Raw genomic sequence first — 18,605 nt, 5'->3', positions numbered from 1 at the left:
ACCGGTCTTTCTCTAACGAAAGGTCGCTATTGCCCACGGCATGATGGATTAAATAAATAAAACTTACTTAGGTACTTAGAATATCTAGAGGATGGTGAAAGGTTTCGCAGACAGGCTAACTAGTGGCTTTTGCTGGAATGTAGGTAATAGAACCATTATGAATAAACCATTTAAATGTACGATTATATTAATTATAGTCAATAATAATTATACTTTATGGGAAACATTGGACGCGATTCTACGTGCACATCGCCTAAATAGCCTAAAATTAAAATGTCTAAGTTTTAATCATATTTTAGACGGCGGATTTAACAAGTGCTATTCCAGAACGTCAAGCTGACTAAATTTAGCCAGATTTTAGACGGATTCTAAAATTTCTAAGTTGAATTGAGTGTGTTGCCACTTTAAAAAAATAAGTGAACGAATGAATGAATGATATCTGTATAAAAACTGTGAAATCGTATTTTCTTTTGGGTGAAATATGATAATTTAATGAATTTTATTCCATTACATATATTTAACACTAGTGTACACACCTTAGACCACTAAAACGTTACTTTTTAATTATGTAATTAAAAATAATTAATCAAATTTTAATAGGCAACATTTAAAAAAATCTGCTGTCAAGTACGAAGAAGTTTGTAAACTTGTTTGTATTCCAATTTGTTTGGTTTTGTTTGTGGAAAACGTGGAAAATGTCGGTGTCGCGAAAGCGGAGCAATAAAACGCAACAGGACGCCATGCTAACTTGATGTTAGCAAGAGGTAAGCATGTTTATTTACTAATATGATGTGACATAAGGTGAAAACAATTTGAGATGAAGAAATGAATTCCTCTTTTCTTCATCTCAAATTGTGTCTCGAGTTCGTTCTAGCCGTCGACTCTAGAGCCGTTACCGGCGTTCTGCGTTCGTGTTCCATGGGACCTGAATGTAACGCCAACGCAGAACTCCGGTTACCACTTTCGAGAATGGAGAAGTTTAGGTACCGTACAAATATCGCCACAGCACCGTAACGACAACGCCTTACCGCATCCACTGCGCTGAAACTGAAGCTGCTAAAATAATCAGACCCACGAAAACAGCTGCAAATTCTGTTGTAAGAGCCTTGGAAGATCAACTTACTATAATTTGTAGGAGTAGGCAAGACCAATCTGTATATCAAATTATTGGAAATGTTACTTGTGTAGTGATGGACACCTTTGCACCTGGTACAAATCCCACTGGTCTATTTGACTAGGCTTATATTGGTTTAGTTGTAATGTTAATGATAATGACCTTGTTATAATCAACTACCTGTGTCATGAAGTTTTTTTTTTATTGTATGTATTTGTGTATGGGTAAAATGTGTATCTTTTCAGGAAATACGGCTAGCCCCAAAGTGGCAGCATTTTAGGCGGCCCTAACTGTTACTCTTAATAGTCACGGATGTCGAAGGACAGTGGCGGAGTGGCAGAGTGTAAGTACTGTTGGAATCAAAATAAAATAAATAAATATTAGGGGATTTTTTTACACAAATCAATCTAGTCCCTGTCCCTAAGTAAGCTCAATAAGGCTTGTGTTATGGGTACTAGGCGATGATATATTTAATAGATATATACTTAAATACATAGAAAACTACCAAGTCTCAGGAACAAATGTTTCTGCTCACTACAGAAACAAATGCCCTTACCGGGATTCGAATCTTGGACCTCTAGCTTCATTAGCAGTGTCACTACCAACTAGGCTAAACAGGCCGAGCAGCCAATGGTTTTTCAATTTAAGCTTGATTTTAGCGTGCACCTAGGCACAAGTACATGTTACATGGGAGCAATATTAAATGTGTCAGTTGTCTTAAGGTCATGTGATAAATTGTATCGGCTTCTGAATAATATGAACAGATGAGAATTATCTCTCTAATGCTTCAAGATCCCACACAAGAGGGTTAGAGGTAGAACCAGTGTAAATAACAAAGCAAAGTTTAGTTTGTTTTACTATCTAAGACTATATCATGTTTTTGCAGCTGTTGGTACTCCTAAATATAAATAACAAATAAAAAATAAATTCTTTTGAATTTGTGTTTGAAGATATTAAATTATACTATTTGCCTATTAACATCTAGAGCCCAAAACACAAGCATCATGTGATGGGTAATTTAAATGAAGTGAAAAAGAAATGTTGGTTTATATTGGTAACGCTGGAACTTTCTTGAAGTTTGAAACTTGGCTGAATTCACCTTGCCTTATGAACATAGAGCTATATCCTCATTTTTATATAAAACAAAATTCTTGACTGAAATGAAGTTTTGTACATGCAATTGATTGATTTGCTATATTTTTTATTATACAATCTAAACATAAATATCAGGGGGTAAATCAAATTTAAAAATATGTATATGTGTGCTCATAAGATCTTGCCATTAAGGCCATCGCATACTTTTTAATTAATTACATTCGCTAATTCCGCGTCAATATTTTCGATTAAGACTGTACACAAAGTTTCATAAAAATCTAGCATACTTATTGCCTATTGCTTAAAAATGAGAATGAAACTATGTTTGTATGGAGGGGAGAGGCGAGCTTATGGGGGATAATTTATTAACATAAAAAGGTTGCCTGAGTTCATATACTTCCAGAAGCACAGAAAACATTCTACATATTTCAAATTACATGTCGTAAAATTCCTTTATAATTGCAGATTTGGTCGCAGTGGACACAGAAGGTCAAATCTAAGTACAGAAAATACAGAGATCAAACGGAGGGCACTGGTGGAGGTCCTGCATTAGTCCGCCCACTGACAGACACAGAACTTAAGGTTTTGGAGGTCGTAGGAACAGCTGCAGTGGATGGATTTACCAATCTGGAGACTCCACTAGTAAGTCACCTTTTTTTAGGGTTCCGTACCCAAAGGGTAAAACGGGACCCTATTACTAAGACTTCGCTGTCCGTCCGTCCGTCCGTCCGTCCGTCCGTCCGTCTGTCACCAGGCTGTATCTCACGAACCGTGATAGCTAGACAGTTGAAATTTTCACAGATTATGTACCTATTTCTGTTGCCGCTATAACAACAAATACTAAAAACAGAATAAAATAAAGATTTAAATGGGGCTCCCATACAACAAACGTGATTTTTGACCAAAGTTAAGCAACGTCGGGCGGGGTCAGTACTTGGATGGGTGACCGTTTTTTTTTGCTTTTTTTGTTTTTTTTTGCATTGTGGTGCGGAACCCTTCGTGCGCGAGTCCGACTCGCACTTGTTTTAAATAATAAGATGTAGGTCCTGATTTTAACTTGGATTGTAGCACCTCAAATGGTTAATAAAGCTTAGGATCTTAGGATATACAATTATGATGGCAATAACCTCCACCTCTTGGTAGACTCAGTAAGGGTCAGCACCCATTTTATAACAAAAGAATGACATCCATCCACCCATCACCTACAGAACCTTAGGCTTCCCAACACTATACGCCAAATACATCCATCCGTTCTGGCACGATACGGTGCGCGCCTCTGGCGCAGCTAGTAATAGCCAGTTACGCGGGCGAAAACTGAATTACAGTTTCACTTGTACGCGATTAAGTCCCAGTGGATAATTTTCATATTTTTTCTTATAAAGAAACTGTTAAGTGGCTTTTTGGATTTTCTACGAGATACATTCAGCCAAAGGTAAATTAAACATGTGTATCTGTGTAAGTGTGTGTCTGTCTGCGCCATCATAGCTCCTAAACGGATGAACAGATTTGAGTGTGGTTTTTTTTAATCGAAAGTCTTGATCGCGGAGATGGTTCTTAGCCATGTTTTTGAGACATTAAACTTTGAAATAAAAATGTCGAGGTTTTTCTACTTCTTTAAGTATACGAGTAAATAAAGTATAAATTTATGCACTTGTCACTTTGTTTTAGGTTGGTTCTGTTGAAATTTCAACACCGGCACCAGTTGATGAACAACCACCAGTTGCTGCCCAGCTGCCAATTGCTATCCAGCCATCAGTCGCTGACCACCCACCAGGTGCTGTCCAGCCACCAATTGCTGTCCAGCCATCATCTGCTGCTGTTCAACCTCCATCATCTTCAGCCCAATTGCGGAGTTCTCATAGGCCAGAACGTACTCTTCCTCGCTCATTTATTACCTCGTCGCAACGACGACAGCGGAAAAGACCTTCGCGGCCCAAACCAGCAGAATTACTGCAAGGGTCATTAGACCGGAATCATGAATTATTCCGGTCTACAATAACACAGGCAGCAGAGACCTTAGCCACTGCCATCAGAGTAGCAGGGGAGGCCATTTCCTCGGCTATTAGGAACCATGGTGGTTTACAGAACAATGATGGTGGTGGGCAGTCGGTAGAATATTTAGACGAAGATCTATTAGAGTAACAGTAGGAGCCATCCAATTTGTTGTTTCTTTAGTAAGTTAGCGATATTTATTGTTATTTTTTGTATGAAAATATTTGACCCCTCCCCTTATTCGGGCTTCTCTTCGCTCCAACTTTTCATACAAACATAGTTCTTATTTGAAGACGAGCCAACAAGTCATTAAATGTTTGTACACATATTTCTAAAGGGAATATTCCTTTGCTTTGCTAGCTTTTGCTAAAATTGGAGGTTGTCAATCTACATATCTAAGCTTAATGATTTTTGTTCAAAATGTATTCTCCGTTTAGTTTGAAACAACATATCTTTACAAAATTTTGACAAACCACATGTACTCGTTTTTAGAATATATCTACAAATCTTTATTGACTTTGATGGTCTGTTTTCAATTGAGAACGACGTACTTTTACGTTCGTATGAAAAGTGAAGCGGAAAACTAGCGTTTACTTGCAAAACTAGTGACATTTTGATTTACCAACAACAAGCGGAATAGAGTTGCAATTTTGCAAGTACGGTCGACCAAATTGATTTCTGGGCCACTTCGTACCTTGTCACAGTGAAAATCAATTTGAAGCTGTTAGAGATCTCTTATTATTATCACTGTGACAACGTACGAAGTGGCCCAGAAATCAAATTTATCTATTTAAATTGTTATGTTTGAAACATTTTATCTATAAATGAAAATAGTAGGCCATTCTATTTTCTAAAATCATTGTAGATTGCATGGAGCGGAATTTTAGTTGTCAGTTTGGGGTTCTTAGGAGGTAAACAACCTAAGAGTACCCGACCCTGAGAGGTCAGCTTGACCCCTAAATTCATGATGTAAGCTTGAAAAGCACAGAGCGCGGCACAGCGTCGTTGCGTGGCGGAGACGGTTTTTTGGTGAAGCCAACGCGGTCCGGGGGACGTCCTATCAAAAAATGAAGCAGTAATGACAGTCGATAGTTTCGGAAAGATCAAAAATGCAAAACCGCCTCCGCGCCGCACCGTGCCGCGCCTGCTCTGTGCGTTTCGACCTGTAGGCTGCAGTAATGATTTGTTAATACTTAGTAATTTTATTTTGTATATTGATAATTTGTTTTATTTGTAAGGAAGCGATATTTCATTTTAATTTTATTGTAATCTTTTCTTTTCAACGCTCTGTCAAATACAAATAGGTGGCACTCACACGCCATGACATCAAAATATCAAACACGTCGCAGTGACCGATATACCTTAGTACCTTACTACGTACATTTATGTTTGAAACCTTGGAAATGCTCATAATGAACTCGACGGTATAGACTGATAGCAGTACTTTTACCTATATACTGCTATCAGAATGAAATATCGCTCCGCAAATGGGTCTAAATTTCCCAAAAAAAACCTGTTTCCAGTATAGAATGTAGAACATTTTGTCAGCTTTCAAATATTTTTCTAGGCATATCCTAATAAGCGAAAAACAATAACTTGATTTGCCTTAAGGCTCATTTTAATTTACACAGAGATGGCAAGATTTATTTCAAAATATTACTTAAACTATAAGTTATGAAGGAATGTACCAAACTGTAATTGTAATAAGTAATAAAAGACTATGATAGTGTTAACTTTGTTTTTAATACATAAATATTACAAAGCATTTTTTTACGCAAGTCGAACTAGTCTCATAGTAAGCTCAATGAGGCTTGTAGTGGGTACTAGACGATGATATATTTTAGACATGTATATATAGAAAACATCCAAGTCTCAGGAACAAATGTTTTCTCTCCTCCAGCTTCATAGGCAGCGTCACTACCAACTAGGCTAAACAGGCCGACAAATCAAATAAAAAAAACAGTTGATGTTTTAATCAATTAAAAAATCTATTAATTAAAAATGCACGTCGTCCACGGGCTTCATTAAAAAAATTGACATCATTCTCTGGTTGTTGTGGGAGATCTTCAGGATCATTCTGTTCTTCATCATCCTCCTCTACTTCACTTAGATCTGTGATGTCTTCGTCACTCTCAGAATCGTCACTGCTGTCTGAATCATGATTAATTTCTAATTCATTAATCATATTATAAATTGTGCAGCATGATATTATAATTTTGGCAGCTTTTTCTGGACTGTAATGCAGCGTTCGGTGGCGATGAAGGCATCTAAATTTGTTTTTTAATACTCCAAAGCACATCTCTATGACCCCTCTCGCCTGTGCATGGCACCTATTAAATCTTGCCTCTGGTGACTCGGCAACTGGGTCAGGATGAGGTGTCATCAGCCACGGGAGAAGTGGGTAGCCTTTGTCCCCAAGAAGCCACTCCATCGCTTGGTTCTGAAGATACTGCCCTTCGAGGTGCTGGTGCACATTGCTGCTCCTCCAAACAGCAGCATCATGGGTTGAACCCGGAAAGTTAGGGTTTACGCTAGTGATCCGACCTGTGGCATCGCACACCACTTGACAATTTATACTATAAAACCCTTTTCTGTTGTAGAAAATATTACCCGGGGCTATAGGGTGGTTATTTGGGGGTTTGTGTATAGGGATGTGACTCCCATCTACCGCACCCAATGTATATGGCATTCCAAAATTGTCCTGGAACTCCCGCATTGCCCTGTCTTTCTCCAGTCTGGTCACTGGGAATTTGATCCACTGTGGGGTCAACCTTTCTATAATAACAGGACACACATCTGCCAGACTGCGGCTTATTGTTGGCTGACTTTGAGCTAGTATATTAATTTCTCCCACAGCAGTCTGGTAGCTGCCATGGGCAAAAAAGTTCAGTGCACTTAGGACCTTTAAATGTGGTGGCACCGTACCCGCTCGTAGCGCATCGCCTTCACACAGAGTGTCCACTACGTGACGGCCCATGGCCCGCGACAGCCTAAACAATTTACGGAACTTCCGCTCGGACCGGTCAAATGGGTTAGACTCGTCTCGCAACCTCTTCAAATAAATTTTTTCACCCTCGCCCTCGCCATACTCCCTCTCTTCGGCCACCACAGCAGCTATGACGTATTCTTCATCCATTTCGAAAAAGAAATTCTGCAAAACTTGACTTTTTTGTGTTATCGTATTTTAAACGGGACTATTTTATTCGCCGCTAAAATTAGTCAGTTTAGCTTGACGTTTCTATGTTTTTGTTTAAAAAAGACATGTACTGAATAGCATTTAAGCAGCTAAACCTAAATTGAATAGACCGCCTAAATTAAGAAACGTCAGATTCAAATTGGTGTTGTCATTTGATTATGACAGCTGCTCATAGAATAGCAAAGTGGTTTAGCGACGCCTAAATAAAATTAGGAGGTTTAGCGGCCGCCGTAGAATCGCGTCCATAATGAGGCCATTATTAACAGTGGAAAATATATCAGCCAAGATGACCCGCAACTGACTTACCAATCTTATCATTAACGTATTTATACATATTTACCTAAATATTCGATATAAAAATCTAGAATAATTAACAAAATTGTTTCACATATGCGATCTACATAATAATGAAGTTATGAATATATTACAGGCTGTTCTAAATCTTGACCGTAATAATTAAGCAAACACGTTTTCTCTATTTTAATCTTAACGTTACACGCGATTTTTATAAACCATTTACACATTAATAGCACCCTGACGTGACCCCGACGTCCACTTACACCGGTCTAAATTAAAGTACGGCATATATTATATGATCGACATGTAGCCATAAAAGTTTTTATACCATAAACAATATGGTTATGCACTTAAATAAATGTAATTGCGTCAACTCAAGCACTTATGGTGTTAACTTGGCGCGCTGTTTCTTGCAACGCGATCCCATTTTTGGTCGTAAGCTTTAGTTTTATCAAGACATAAAGACCCGAATGAATTTATCGCGAATGGCGTTGACAAAAATGTGAATATAAATAATTCAATGAATAATTCAGCGTGTATCGGTATGGACGGCGGCGGTGAAGGCGCGGGCGCTGGTAAAAACGCTGCGCTAACGCCCGCCCGGCCGGAATGCCTCGCCAGCGTTTTTACCTAATTGTTGTGAAGCACGCACTCATCCATTATCTAACTGATTTAGGCTTTCTTACTTTTTGCATAGGCCTTCGCGTCATATCAAAATCGTTGCCCTCTGAATTTTGAACAGGCGAAACAATTGGATTTTCTAAATTTAATATCACAAGGTATTTTTTCCATTCCTTAACAGGATAAAATATTTTTCATGCACAACGCTAATACATTATCGGGTGTTAATATCACACATTTCTTTTTACTCCCGCACCTGAGGCATTTAAAAAGACCTTAATTAATTCATTAATCGCATTGTATTCAATTTGTTAGGATGCTGTTGAAGTTCGAATTTGGCAGTCTTAGTTTAGCATAAATTAATGAATATGTTTGGTTCAAGAAATCAGCGAACGTTAAATAAATTTTGCGATTCCATCTAAATAGATTTAACTTGTTAACTGTTAAATAAAGCCCCATTTAGACGGTTCAAGAACTTGGATGCAATATTCGATACATTGCCAACTACAGAGTCCAATGAATTCAGTCGATCGACTAAATACCGCAATGTAACGAAAATCGTATGCAAGTTCTTGAACAGTCTAAATGGGCCTTAAGAAAACATTCTCCAGGACGTTTCTTTTTTAATAATTGTGCTCTGTCTGTACAAATGAGTGGCGACAAACTATAAAATAAGAACTCACGTGCGCTTGCATGGATGTCAATGATTCTGTAATTAATATTAATTTGATGGTTAATTGTTATTCCACGGCGTTGCCACTGTGCTCGATTATCCATGTTTTTAACAACCCGCGACCACCTTCCTTCTGAACATAATAGCGCAAATATTAATGTCAACAGCAAACTGGATTTTGACCCATATCCCTTAGCAATACGGCTGATTTTCCAAGCATTGATTTTGCGTTGTAATTGAGTAGGAATGGTCGTACTGCCGTGAGCCACGTTTCCTCACGTTTGACGCTCGATGCAATTGCCTCTATAGGCATCGTGTTGCTATTTTCGGTATTTTCATTTGTGCAACGCTTGTTTATTTTCCGCTCGTCAAGTACAGGTGACGGTGTTCAATGAATCGATTAAATACCGCCACTTAATTGTAATCTCCGACTGAAATCAGAGTTGTTTTACAATCCCTACAAGTCATGCAACCGAGCCGTTCATATTGTAATGAAAGCTTACTTAACTATTAGAACAAAAGTTTGTATTAATTACACATAGTATTCTAAACTGGAGTAAAAATAATGAACAGAAGTTTAGTACTTACTTGAAGAGGTTTATAAAATTTACGTTTTTTTTTCTTCTTTTAGGAACCCTTCGACCACCGGGGCTCATCGGAGGAAGCAAGCCAAAGGTGGCCACGCCAGCCGTCGTCTCCAAGATAGAACAGTACAAGAGGGAAAATCCCACCATTTTCGCTTGGGAGATTCGGGAGCGACTAATCTCTGAAGGTAAGATTTTTTAATAATGCGGTGTTACTAGCCTAATATTTCTCAAAATAATTATCGGAGTGCCGCTCGCTAGTACTCGCTAATTAGCGGAGTACCTATGCTTCACTATCAAACTTTTGAAGTCGAAAAACGCTCGACATGTTTCACTCCGTACCGAGGAGTGTCATCAGGAGCTTGCGTTTACGGTGACGGACCGGCGCAGACTGCGGGCTGCAGCAATGACCCGTTCTTAAGATATTTAATATGTCTGTGTCTCACGGAAGTTTTGTTATTAAAACTTTTGAAGTTTTGTAATCTTCTTCTTCTCCTCCTAAGCTTTTTCCCATCACCTGGGGTCAGCTCTCCTTGTCTGTCCTTTCCATCTTTCTCTATCCTGTGCTGTTGTTTTGTAATATTGACAGGTATTTGCAGAATTTATTATTTATTATTTTACTCATATGAATTACAATATTTTGAGTACAAATCAATCCGTGAAGAAAAGATATCAACGCGCAGCTTATTATATATATCCTTTATTCGAAGCGTATGATCAGACGGATCGGAATAATGTGTCGTTTAGTTACGACACCACCATATTGCATTGCACCAAACTTTGCATATTATATTCTGATTTCAACATAGCAATTGAAAAACACACACACTATATGATAAATGAAATATTCTTGAAAATAAATACTTTTTTACTTTACTTTACTTACTTTAACCTTTTGCTCGCTCATAAGCCGTAAACACTTGCATTATATTACCGCTTCTACATACATTACCGATCAAATGTAATTAATAGTTAAAATTATACAAATATATCTTGATTAACCAATATTATTTTAAGAATTTCTATTTATTAAAAGTTCTACATACATGACAAAAAACATACAACTAAGGCTTACAAATAAAAATTAAAACTATAAATTTAAGAAAACAAACCGCTCCCTGCCGTTCCCGGTGCAAAGGTGCCCATGATGCTCGCAGCATTTCCACGCTGGATCACCACGGACAGCCTTTGCACAAGGAACGACTCGGAGCGGGGACCCTCCCCTTTCTGTCTGAGTCGACGTCCCAAATCACGAGTGAAGCGTTTCGCGTCGGCAGACCAGCAACCCGCCGTTTCTACAGAGAAAGGGATGACTATGTAGGCAGGGGAGAGAGGGGCATATTTTTGACGCTTTAGATCCGCTTGAGTTTCGGCTGCCGCACCGGCCACGCGCGATGTACGGCTGATGTGGGAGGCGGCGAACGTACTGACGCATGTAGCGTCCCAAACCAAACACCGTCCCCTTTCCCATGGTACCAAAGTCAGACCATCAGGCCGTTTACCGTCGGTACGACTGAGGCCTGGTGGTTCAAGCACTGATGGGACACCAGCCGACCTGAGAGCTCGCTGGATAGTATCATTTAGGGCATGGTGACGCGGATGCCTACCTGCACATCGGCGACAACTCAGTGCGTGGTGACCGTCAGCCCCCACCATGGAACCGCAGATGCATAAATGTGGTTGGCAAACATCGCAGCCCAGGCGGAGAGCAACGGCCACGCGTAACGAGTTGCCGTCAAGTAAGGTGCCCAATTGGGGTGAAGGCAACGCGTGCAGCCATGCCCCAGATTCTGGTTGTGACACTGCCAGAAGCCTCGCACGGTCTACTCCCGCTGCACTCGCAATGAGGTTATCTATCGTAGCTTTAGAGCGGGTGTCGTCCCACGCACGCTGTATTTTGGGGTTCTCTGGCACGGTCGCTCCCTGATTGGTACACAACCAAGCCTCAAGGGCGTCCGCCACATAAGGAATGCACACCCTGTCGCCATTTTTAGGTAAAATATTAGCAACAAGGTCCATCACCCCATGGGCCGACGCCAAAAAGGCCGGCAGGCACACATCCTGAACACGACGCACACCAAGGCCACCATGACGGACTGGAAGGGCTGCTTGTGTCCATTGGTTTTCGGTCATCGAGATGTTTACTATGGATTCTATTGTTAATTTTATAGCGGCATCGAAGCAACCGATGTCGTCGGGAAATAACCACACGGGGGCCGTACGCAGAAGATAAGTTATCTTAGGCGTGGCAAAACATTTTTGTAAGAGAACCAAAGCTACATGCGGATCGATGCCCTTGAGGCGTTCGCCAGCAAGCAGGAGGAGCTCTTTGCGTGTTAGCAGTGCCTCGGGAACTGCAGATTGAAATATTGGGGCTCCGAGTAAGTTGAAGGAGTTGGAGCTAAGTTCCTTAAGCCCAGGTAATATCGATGAAAATGAGGGGAGGAAAGAAGATGACTCCGACCCGCAAGCGAAAAATTCGCATTTGGACGCATTTACTTCTAGACCCAAATCCTTAAGACGCGAAAGCAAAATTAGCAAGTCTCGCTTTACCTCTTCCGGTTTTCCTCCAATGGTTCCATCGTCGAGGTACCAGATATTCAGCGGGGACTTAAGTTCAGCGATTACTTTTTGTATTGAGAGGCTAAAAGTGAGGGGGCCCAACGGATCTCCTTGTTGAGCACCCACTTGAGACATGATGCGACTGGAACCATAGAACAGGTTGGACGGTAGGTGATAGACCTGGTAGAGGAAGGGGTAGATAATTGGAATATACTCCCTTACCTCGTTTAATAGGGCGTCTCTTTCAACAGAGTTAAAGGCGTTTTTTAGGCCTAGTTTGACTATCACGCTACCTGCATTTTCTGGATCTAATGCAAAACTACGCACTGCATGTATCGCCGCTTCGCAACCCAAAGGTGTTCCGAAACCCACCTGAACTGGCTGGAGGTAGGAAGCCATCTGTTCTCTTACCGCGCGGCACCCAAGCTTAGCGACGAGTCGACGGAAAGTACTTCCTACTGCTATTGGGCGCACCCCTCCCTCCTTCTTCCTTAACGCGCACAGAGTTGCCCCATACAAATAGGGACAAACTTCATCATTTAACTTTCCGCTAAGTAAAAAATTACAAAGTTTGGTTAAGGACTCCATCAGACGTACCCCACTATCCCCAGCCGAGCCAGATGTCAGCTCCTTCAAGAGGTCTGGCCGAATGCCATCCAACCCTGCCGCTGATCCACTGTGAAAGGAGTTTATAGCCCACGCCACATCCACCACTTTAACTGACAGGGTTGGACTAATAATCTCTAGTTTGTATTTTTTGTCCCAATAAAGTCTCTTTCAGACTAAAAAAAACTCTATATAAATCACGAACTAATGCGATATAATTTTATCATGAAAACAGTGAGTCGAAATTTGTTAGTGATTTTACCAGCCGGCACTTTTACTTACACAGACATTTTATGATAAACCTGATTACATAATTCAACAACTACTCTGTTTAGAATAAAATTAGGTAACTAAATAACACAGAAACCAGCTCAAGATTGCTTGGGATAATCTCTGACTTCCCGCACGCAGTATGTGATTGTTAAGCAATGATGTTCTAGTAACAAATGACGATGATTTGGCACTGGCATGGAATTCCCGTGCACATTACGAACGCCGTGAGCGATCACGCGTCTGCGTCTGCGCTGCATTCAGCACATACTTACATTAATTCTTACTGCGAATTGTCAATATTACGCACTTTAAAAACTTTTAAATTGGCACTGAAAAGAATTATGGGGCTGATTGAATGGGGCCGTTTTACACACCACTTTTTCAAATATTCTTCTTCTCGCGTTATTCCGGCATTTTGCCACGGCTCTTGGGAGCCTGGGGTCCGCTTGACAACTAATCCCAAGAATTGACGTAGGCACTTAGTTTTTACGAAAGCGACTCCCAAGATGCTTCCAACCCAGGGGGGGAACTGGGTTTTATCGTAAACAATGTTAACTATTAAGTTTTTTTAACCGACTTCCATTTCATAGAAGGAGGAGGTTCTGTATTCGGTTGTGGCTATTTTTTTTTTTTTTTTTTTCTATGTACGTTCACCGATTACTCCGACATCCGTAGTCCGATTTGAGTAATTCTTTTTTTGTTTGAAAGGAGATACCTCCGAGTTGGTCCCATTTTAATTTGGTTCTGTTCTGATGATGGGATCCATGAGGAATTGAGGGAACTCCTCAATTTTTAAAGGCACATGCATGGTGATTTGGGTGTTTTCTTAAGCAACTCGAGCATTTTCTCCCGAAAACCACCATTTTGATGAAGTAGACCTGATGATGATGATTGTTTTGATGATAATGATGATGATTTATTAAATGTAGTATGTTCAGCGATTACTCCGGCACCTGTGATCCGATTTGAGTAATTCTTTTTTTGTTTGGAAGGAGTTGCCTCCAAGGTGTTTTCGTATTATTTTTGGTTCTGGTCTGATGATGGAATCCATGAGGAATTGAGGGAACTCCTCAGTTTTTAAAGGCACGTGTAAAGTGATTTCGGTGTTTTCTAAAGTTACTCGAGCATTTGCTTCCGAACACCGCCAATTTGATGTAGTGCAAGTGTAGCCTTACCACGAGTTTGACATTGACATATTCGCTAAGTTAGCGACGCTATTAACGTCTTCGTAACTTACTTTTTATGCATCTCGCTCGCACTAATATGCCAGTACGAGCGAGATGCAAAGAAAGTAAGTTACACACACGCTAGCGAATAAATCAATGTCAAACTCTTGGTAAGCTGGTAAGGCTACTGATCGGGGGTTAGGGTTAGGAGTTAAGGGGTCGGGTAATGGTGGTTGAAGGGGTGCTGGTTCAGGGCCGAGGGGTAGGTACATGGATCAGGGGTTGATACGCTATGAGGTTGAGTGATCGGGGGGGTTGAGGGATTGGGTCAGTGGCGGGGCGGAGGGTGGATTTAGTGTAGTGACAGGAATTATAATTTCCCAGACGGACTCGAGAAAATTCCAGATTACATTTATTTATTAAAGTAGATACACGAATTTAGTGTTAATCATGATGTTGTTTTTCATTCACGCGTCGCGCTATTAACAATGCCTTAAAACTAAAAATGGAAAAATAAAAACTTTTTACAAAAAAAAGAAAACCGACTTCAAAAAGGATGAAATAAAATATTATCCTTTTTAAGTCTATGCGTTACCAACTGATATGTTTGAAGTCGGTGCCAAGCCAAGTAGTAAAGAATACCCGTTAAAAATAATCAGCTTTATGACTATAAATCCCATTTGAACTGTACCATTAGAACTATTACAAATGTTTAAGTAATTCTGTCTGCCTCTTTGTCGCCTTTTCATGGCTAAACAACTGAACCGCTTTAGGTGAAATTTGGCAAGAACGTAAATTCCTTGAATTGTTTTATATTTTGAAATGTAGTCCTCTGAATAAGGGACGGGAAATAACTTCAGTCCCAATCCCACGCTTGCGTGCCGACAAACATGGTACCTACGGACTGTGCCAAGAAGGTTTGATCGTGTGTTTTGAGGCGTGTTCTTAGGCACAGTCGTCGTCAAAGATATGTATTATACACTTTTGCACCTTACTCCTTTGTAATAAGACGAAACGTGTAAACATATTGTTAACGTCGACTGTACCTACAGAAAGTACGTTCATTGTAAGGCAATCCAACGTACATCCTTATCGAATCGCACCAAAATCATGGTATGCTTCTAAAGTTGGCTTGGCACCGACTTCAAACATATCAGTTGGTAACGCATAGACTTAAAAAGGATAATATTTTATTTCATCCTTTTTGAAGTCGGTTTTCTTTTTTTTGTAAAAAGTTTTTATTTATAAATATTTTAATAATTCACCAATGTGGCAGTTACAACGACCACACGTATATAAACTTTATTGCAAGATGTTAAGGTCTACCAACGGTCAGTGTGAGCTTCCATTCGTACAGCGTTTATTACGTAATACCAGTTGGATGAAGAGCAGCTCCTAGTTGCGTGCGCGAGCTTCTGCGCAGTAGTTCGAGTATCGATACATTAGGGATCCATGGAATCAACATACGACTATTTCATATCTATTTTGTATGATCTCATGTCCTGCGACGGTGCTTAGTGTTATTATTAACCCTTAAATTGAATATTGATTGATTGATTGATTGATTGAACGGGACACAGGTGGCACATTACCTTTGACCGTCTTTTTGCATTTTTTTTTCAGAAACAGGATCATTAAGTAGTTAGTACTATTGGGCTTCGAGGAGACTTGAATCACGATTTTTTACGTTTTTTGCCAAATTAGGGTTAAGGTGTTGGGCACAATAGAGTAGTTAGATCAGTGCCCCAAACGCGTTAGTTCCTCGTAGCATTATTCCCGATCGCATTTTTCCCCACTCGCGTTAGTTCCGAGTAGCATTATTCCTGGTCGCATTTTTCCCCACTTTTCATGAACGTCACACTAAATTAATAGGTAGGTTAGGTAGGTTAGGTTCGTTAGGTAGTTTCAGATGCCCGAAGGCCAAACCGCCCAGAAATAGGAGCCCCGCGAGTCCAGCTAAGTTGTGAACTAACGCTACGCGGAACGCGGAACTAACGCTAATAGTGGGGAAAAATGCGACCGAGAATAATGCTACCCGGAACTAACGCGAGTGGGGAAAAATGCGATCGGGAATAATGCTACGCGGAACTCACGCGTTTGGGGCACTGATCTAGCTACTCGCTCACTAACCGCTTAGGTTGTAAATCTTGTAATTGGACTAAACGGCACACTGGGCATATAGTCGTAACTACTGCTTTCAGTAAAAGATAAGCCGGTGTAAAGGTCGACTGCCGCCAGTAGGTAGGAAAAACAGAACCTCTTACGCAGTAACATTATATCCGATTAACGGATCTGCTTATTTGAGTAATGAACTTTAGTAGATTCATGACAACGTTTTTGGGGGTCAGTAAGTAAAGCCATCGAAGTGCAACCCCCAAACTGTCGGACAGTTTCGTGAATGGCTTATGGGTAACGGATATTAGGTCGGTAACGCGATATGTGTTGGATTAACGCATCTATGTGCACATAGACTTGGTGGTTGTTGTCCTTATGTAAGTGAGGTTAGGTAATATCATCATTCATAACACATAAAAATACAGGTACCTATTACCAGTTTTGAATGATTCACGGTTAGTTTCATTAAACTTATGTCGACCCGGTCCATATACCCGACCCGGCCCGGCTTGGCATCGTATTAGTCCATATCCCGGTCGATATAAGTATACAGGTACCTACCTATTATAAGTAGGAGCACAAAACTGGGTGGCACAAAGCCTATGCACAAAACACAAAACTGTGAAAACTGACTTGACTGTATGTTATATGAATATGATTTATTAAGAAGTATATTAGGTACTGATTACCTATTTAATCTACTTATCTTCTGAAAATAAAAACTTAATTGCTAGCACAGGTAAATTATGATTTGGAAAAACCAAGGTAAATATTACTTATGTTGTACATTACCTGTGTGTTTTGTGAAATTTTTAGAATAACTATTTCAAAAACAAAGCACACGTGAATGATTCCGTCATGGACTCAACTTATTGCACAAAGAAAAACGCAACCAAAATTAACTACCTATATCTCAACATTACAAATACCATAAATAGATGCGCAGATTGGTATTGGAGCGAACGATGGGCGTCTCTGCTTGGAGGCCAACGAGCCAATTGCGATAATTACTCCCGCGACACCTCCGCGCCATGCGTGACGTGGAACGCGACTAATTCTACAACGCCCTATATGCTCACACCCCTGACAATCAATATTTAGTCTTATGCCATCCTTTCTAAAGTTAAATATGGCTTGTTAGCTAAAGCGCTAGAGTACCTCTTGCAACTCGAACGTTTTGCGTTCGTGTTTTGCCTAGCACTGCAATGCCAGTTTAAAGCAACTCGACTAAATTCAAATTGATACGCACTTATAGCCTTTTAAATTTGCAAGAGTAGGGAGTGCAAGTGCGTGAGATCGGCTGTGAAACGGGTTTCGCTTACAAGACTACTTCTGGTTTACGATATCACTGGGGACCGGATTAGGCGACGATAACGCTCTCGATGAGAAACACTGTGCTCAACCAACTTGTTAAATTGGTTCACAGTCATTAAATCTACAGGGGGTGCCGTAACTTGGGGCAATGATCAGGTAAACATCGATATAAAACCAACTTTATTTACAAGAGTTTTACAATATCGATTTCGAAAGGACTGTTTGCACACTCAATTTTTATGGCTTAATTCACCGAAGTATGCTGCAGGAAGGCAGATATTTATATTTACGTTATGATTATTCATATATGCCATGTTATTGAAGTCGATCGATGAAAGAGCATTTTTAAACTAAATGATTCTAACATTGAAACTAAGTACTTATTTGAAACTTTAAAAATATACAGTACGTTTTATACGGAATCCTTAGAGTAAACAATAAACACGTACCTATGACACGTATCCAGTTAATGATCGGTTGAAAAATGCGAACAAGTTGTTATGGACAGAGGGCGAACAATTGTTCAGCGAGTGCTTTTATTTTCCATGTTTTTGTTCTTATCTTTGCGGTCGGCAGAGACATTATCGTCATTTGTTGAAATGTATTTAAAATAATTGGTCAGTGCAGTGAGCAGTGTGCCCTTGCGTTGGCTGCCAGGCTCACGCGATTTCGTGGGCTGTTTTGCGTAAATGCTCACATATTTGCTGTAATTGTTCGAATATTTAGTGGAAAACGTCCGCTTTTTGTTGGTATACAGTTATATTTTAAATGTAGGCCATATCTGACAGGTGCCGTTTTGTGAACCTATCAGATAATCAATATGTATTAATTTCGTTGTCTTTATACTCGTTATGATAAAATATATCTAGCCAAATAAAAGTACCGATATCGATTGGACATAATACATTTGAGCGTAAGTCTGATATGCCACATTTATTTTCCAAACTATATCATAGTCATTTGTGAATTGTTAAGTAGATATTGTGTTGTCGAAGGG

At 40.0% G+C, this 18,605-nt stretch overlaps 2 protein-coding genes across 4 annotated transcripts in view; one reads left to right on the top strand and one right to left on the bottom strand.

The window, feature by feature from the left end:
• The window catches only part of LOC134666674 (paired box protein Pax-6-like), a 57,628-nt gene that overhangs the window by 29,862 nt on the left and 9,161 nt on the right, over positions 1-18,605 (top strand). For all 3 annotated transcript variants that reach the window (XM_063523901.1, XM_063523900.1, XM_063523902.1), the window contains exon 3: positions 9,620-9,760. In XM_063523901.1, the coding sequence (XP_063379971.1) occupies positions 9,620-9,760 (141 nt within the window). The remainder of the gene's footprint in view (positions 1-9,619; positions 9,761-18,605) is intronic.
• LOC134667044 (putative nuclease HARBI1) lies at positions 6,064-7,636 on the bottom strand. The gene has a single exon (XM_063524345.1). The coding sequence runs from the start codon at positions 7,335-7,337 to the stop codon at positions 6,177-6,179; it is 1,161 nt and encodes a 386-aa protein (XP_063380415.1). The 5' UTR covers positions 7,338-7,636; the 3' UTR covers positions 6,064-6,176.

The sequence above is a fragment of the Cydia fagiglandana genome, chromosome 8, assembly GCF_963556715.1.
Source record: "Cydia fagiglandana chromosome 8, ilCydFagi1.1, whole genome shotgun sequence".
NCBI classification, from domain to species: domain Eukaryota; kingdom Metazoa; phylum Arthropoda; class Insecta; order Lepidoptera; family Tortricidae; genus Cydia; species Cydia fagiglandana.
The sequence above is the reverse complement of the archived record's forward strand: the minus strand, read 5'-3'. Positions and strand labels throughout refer to the sequence as shown.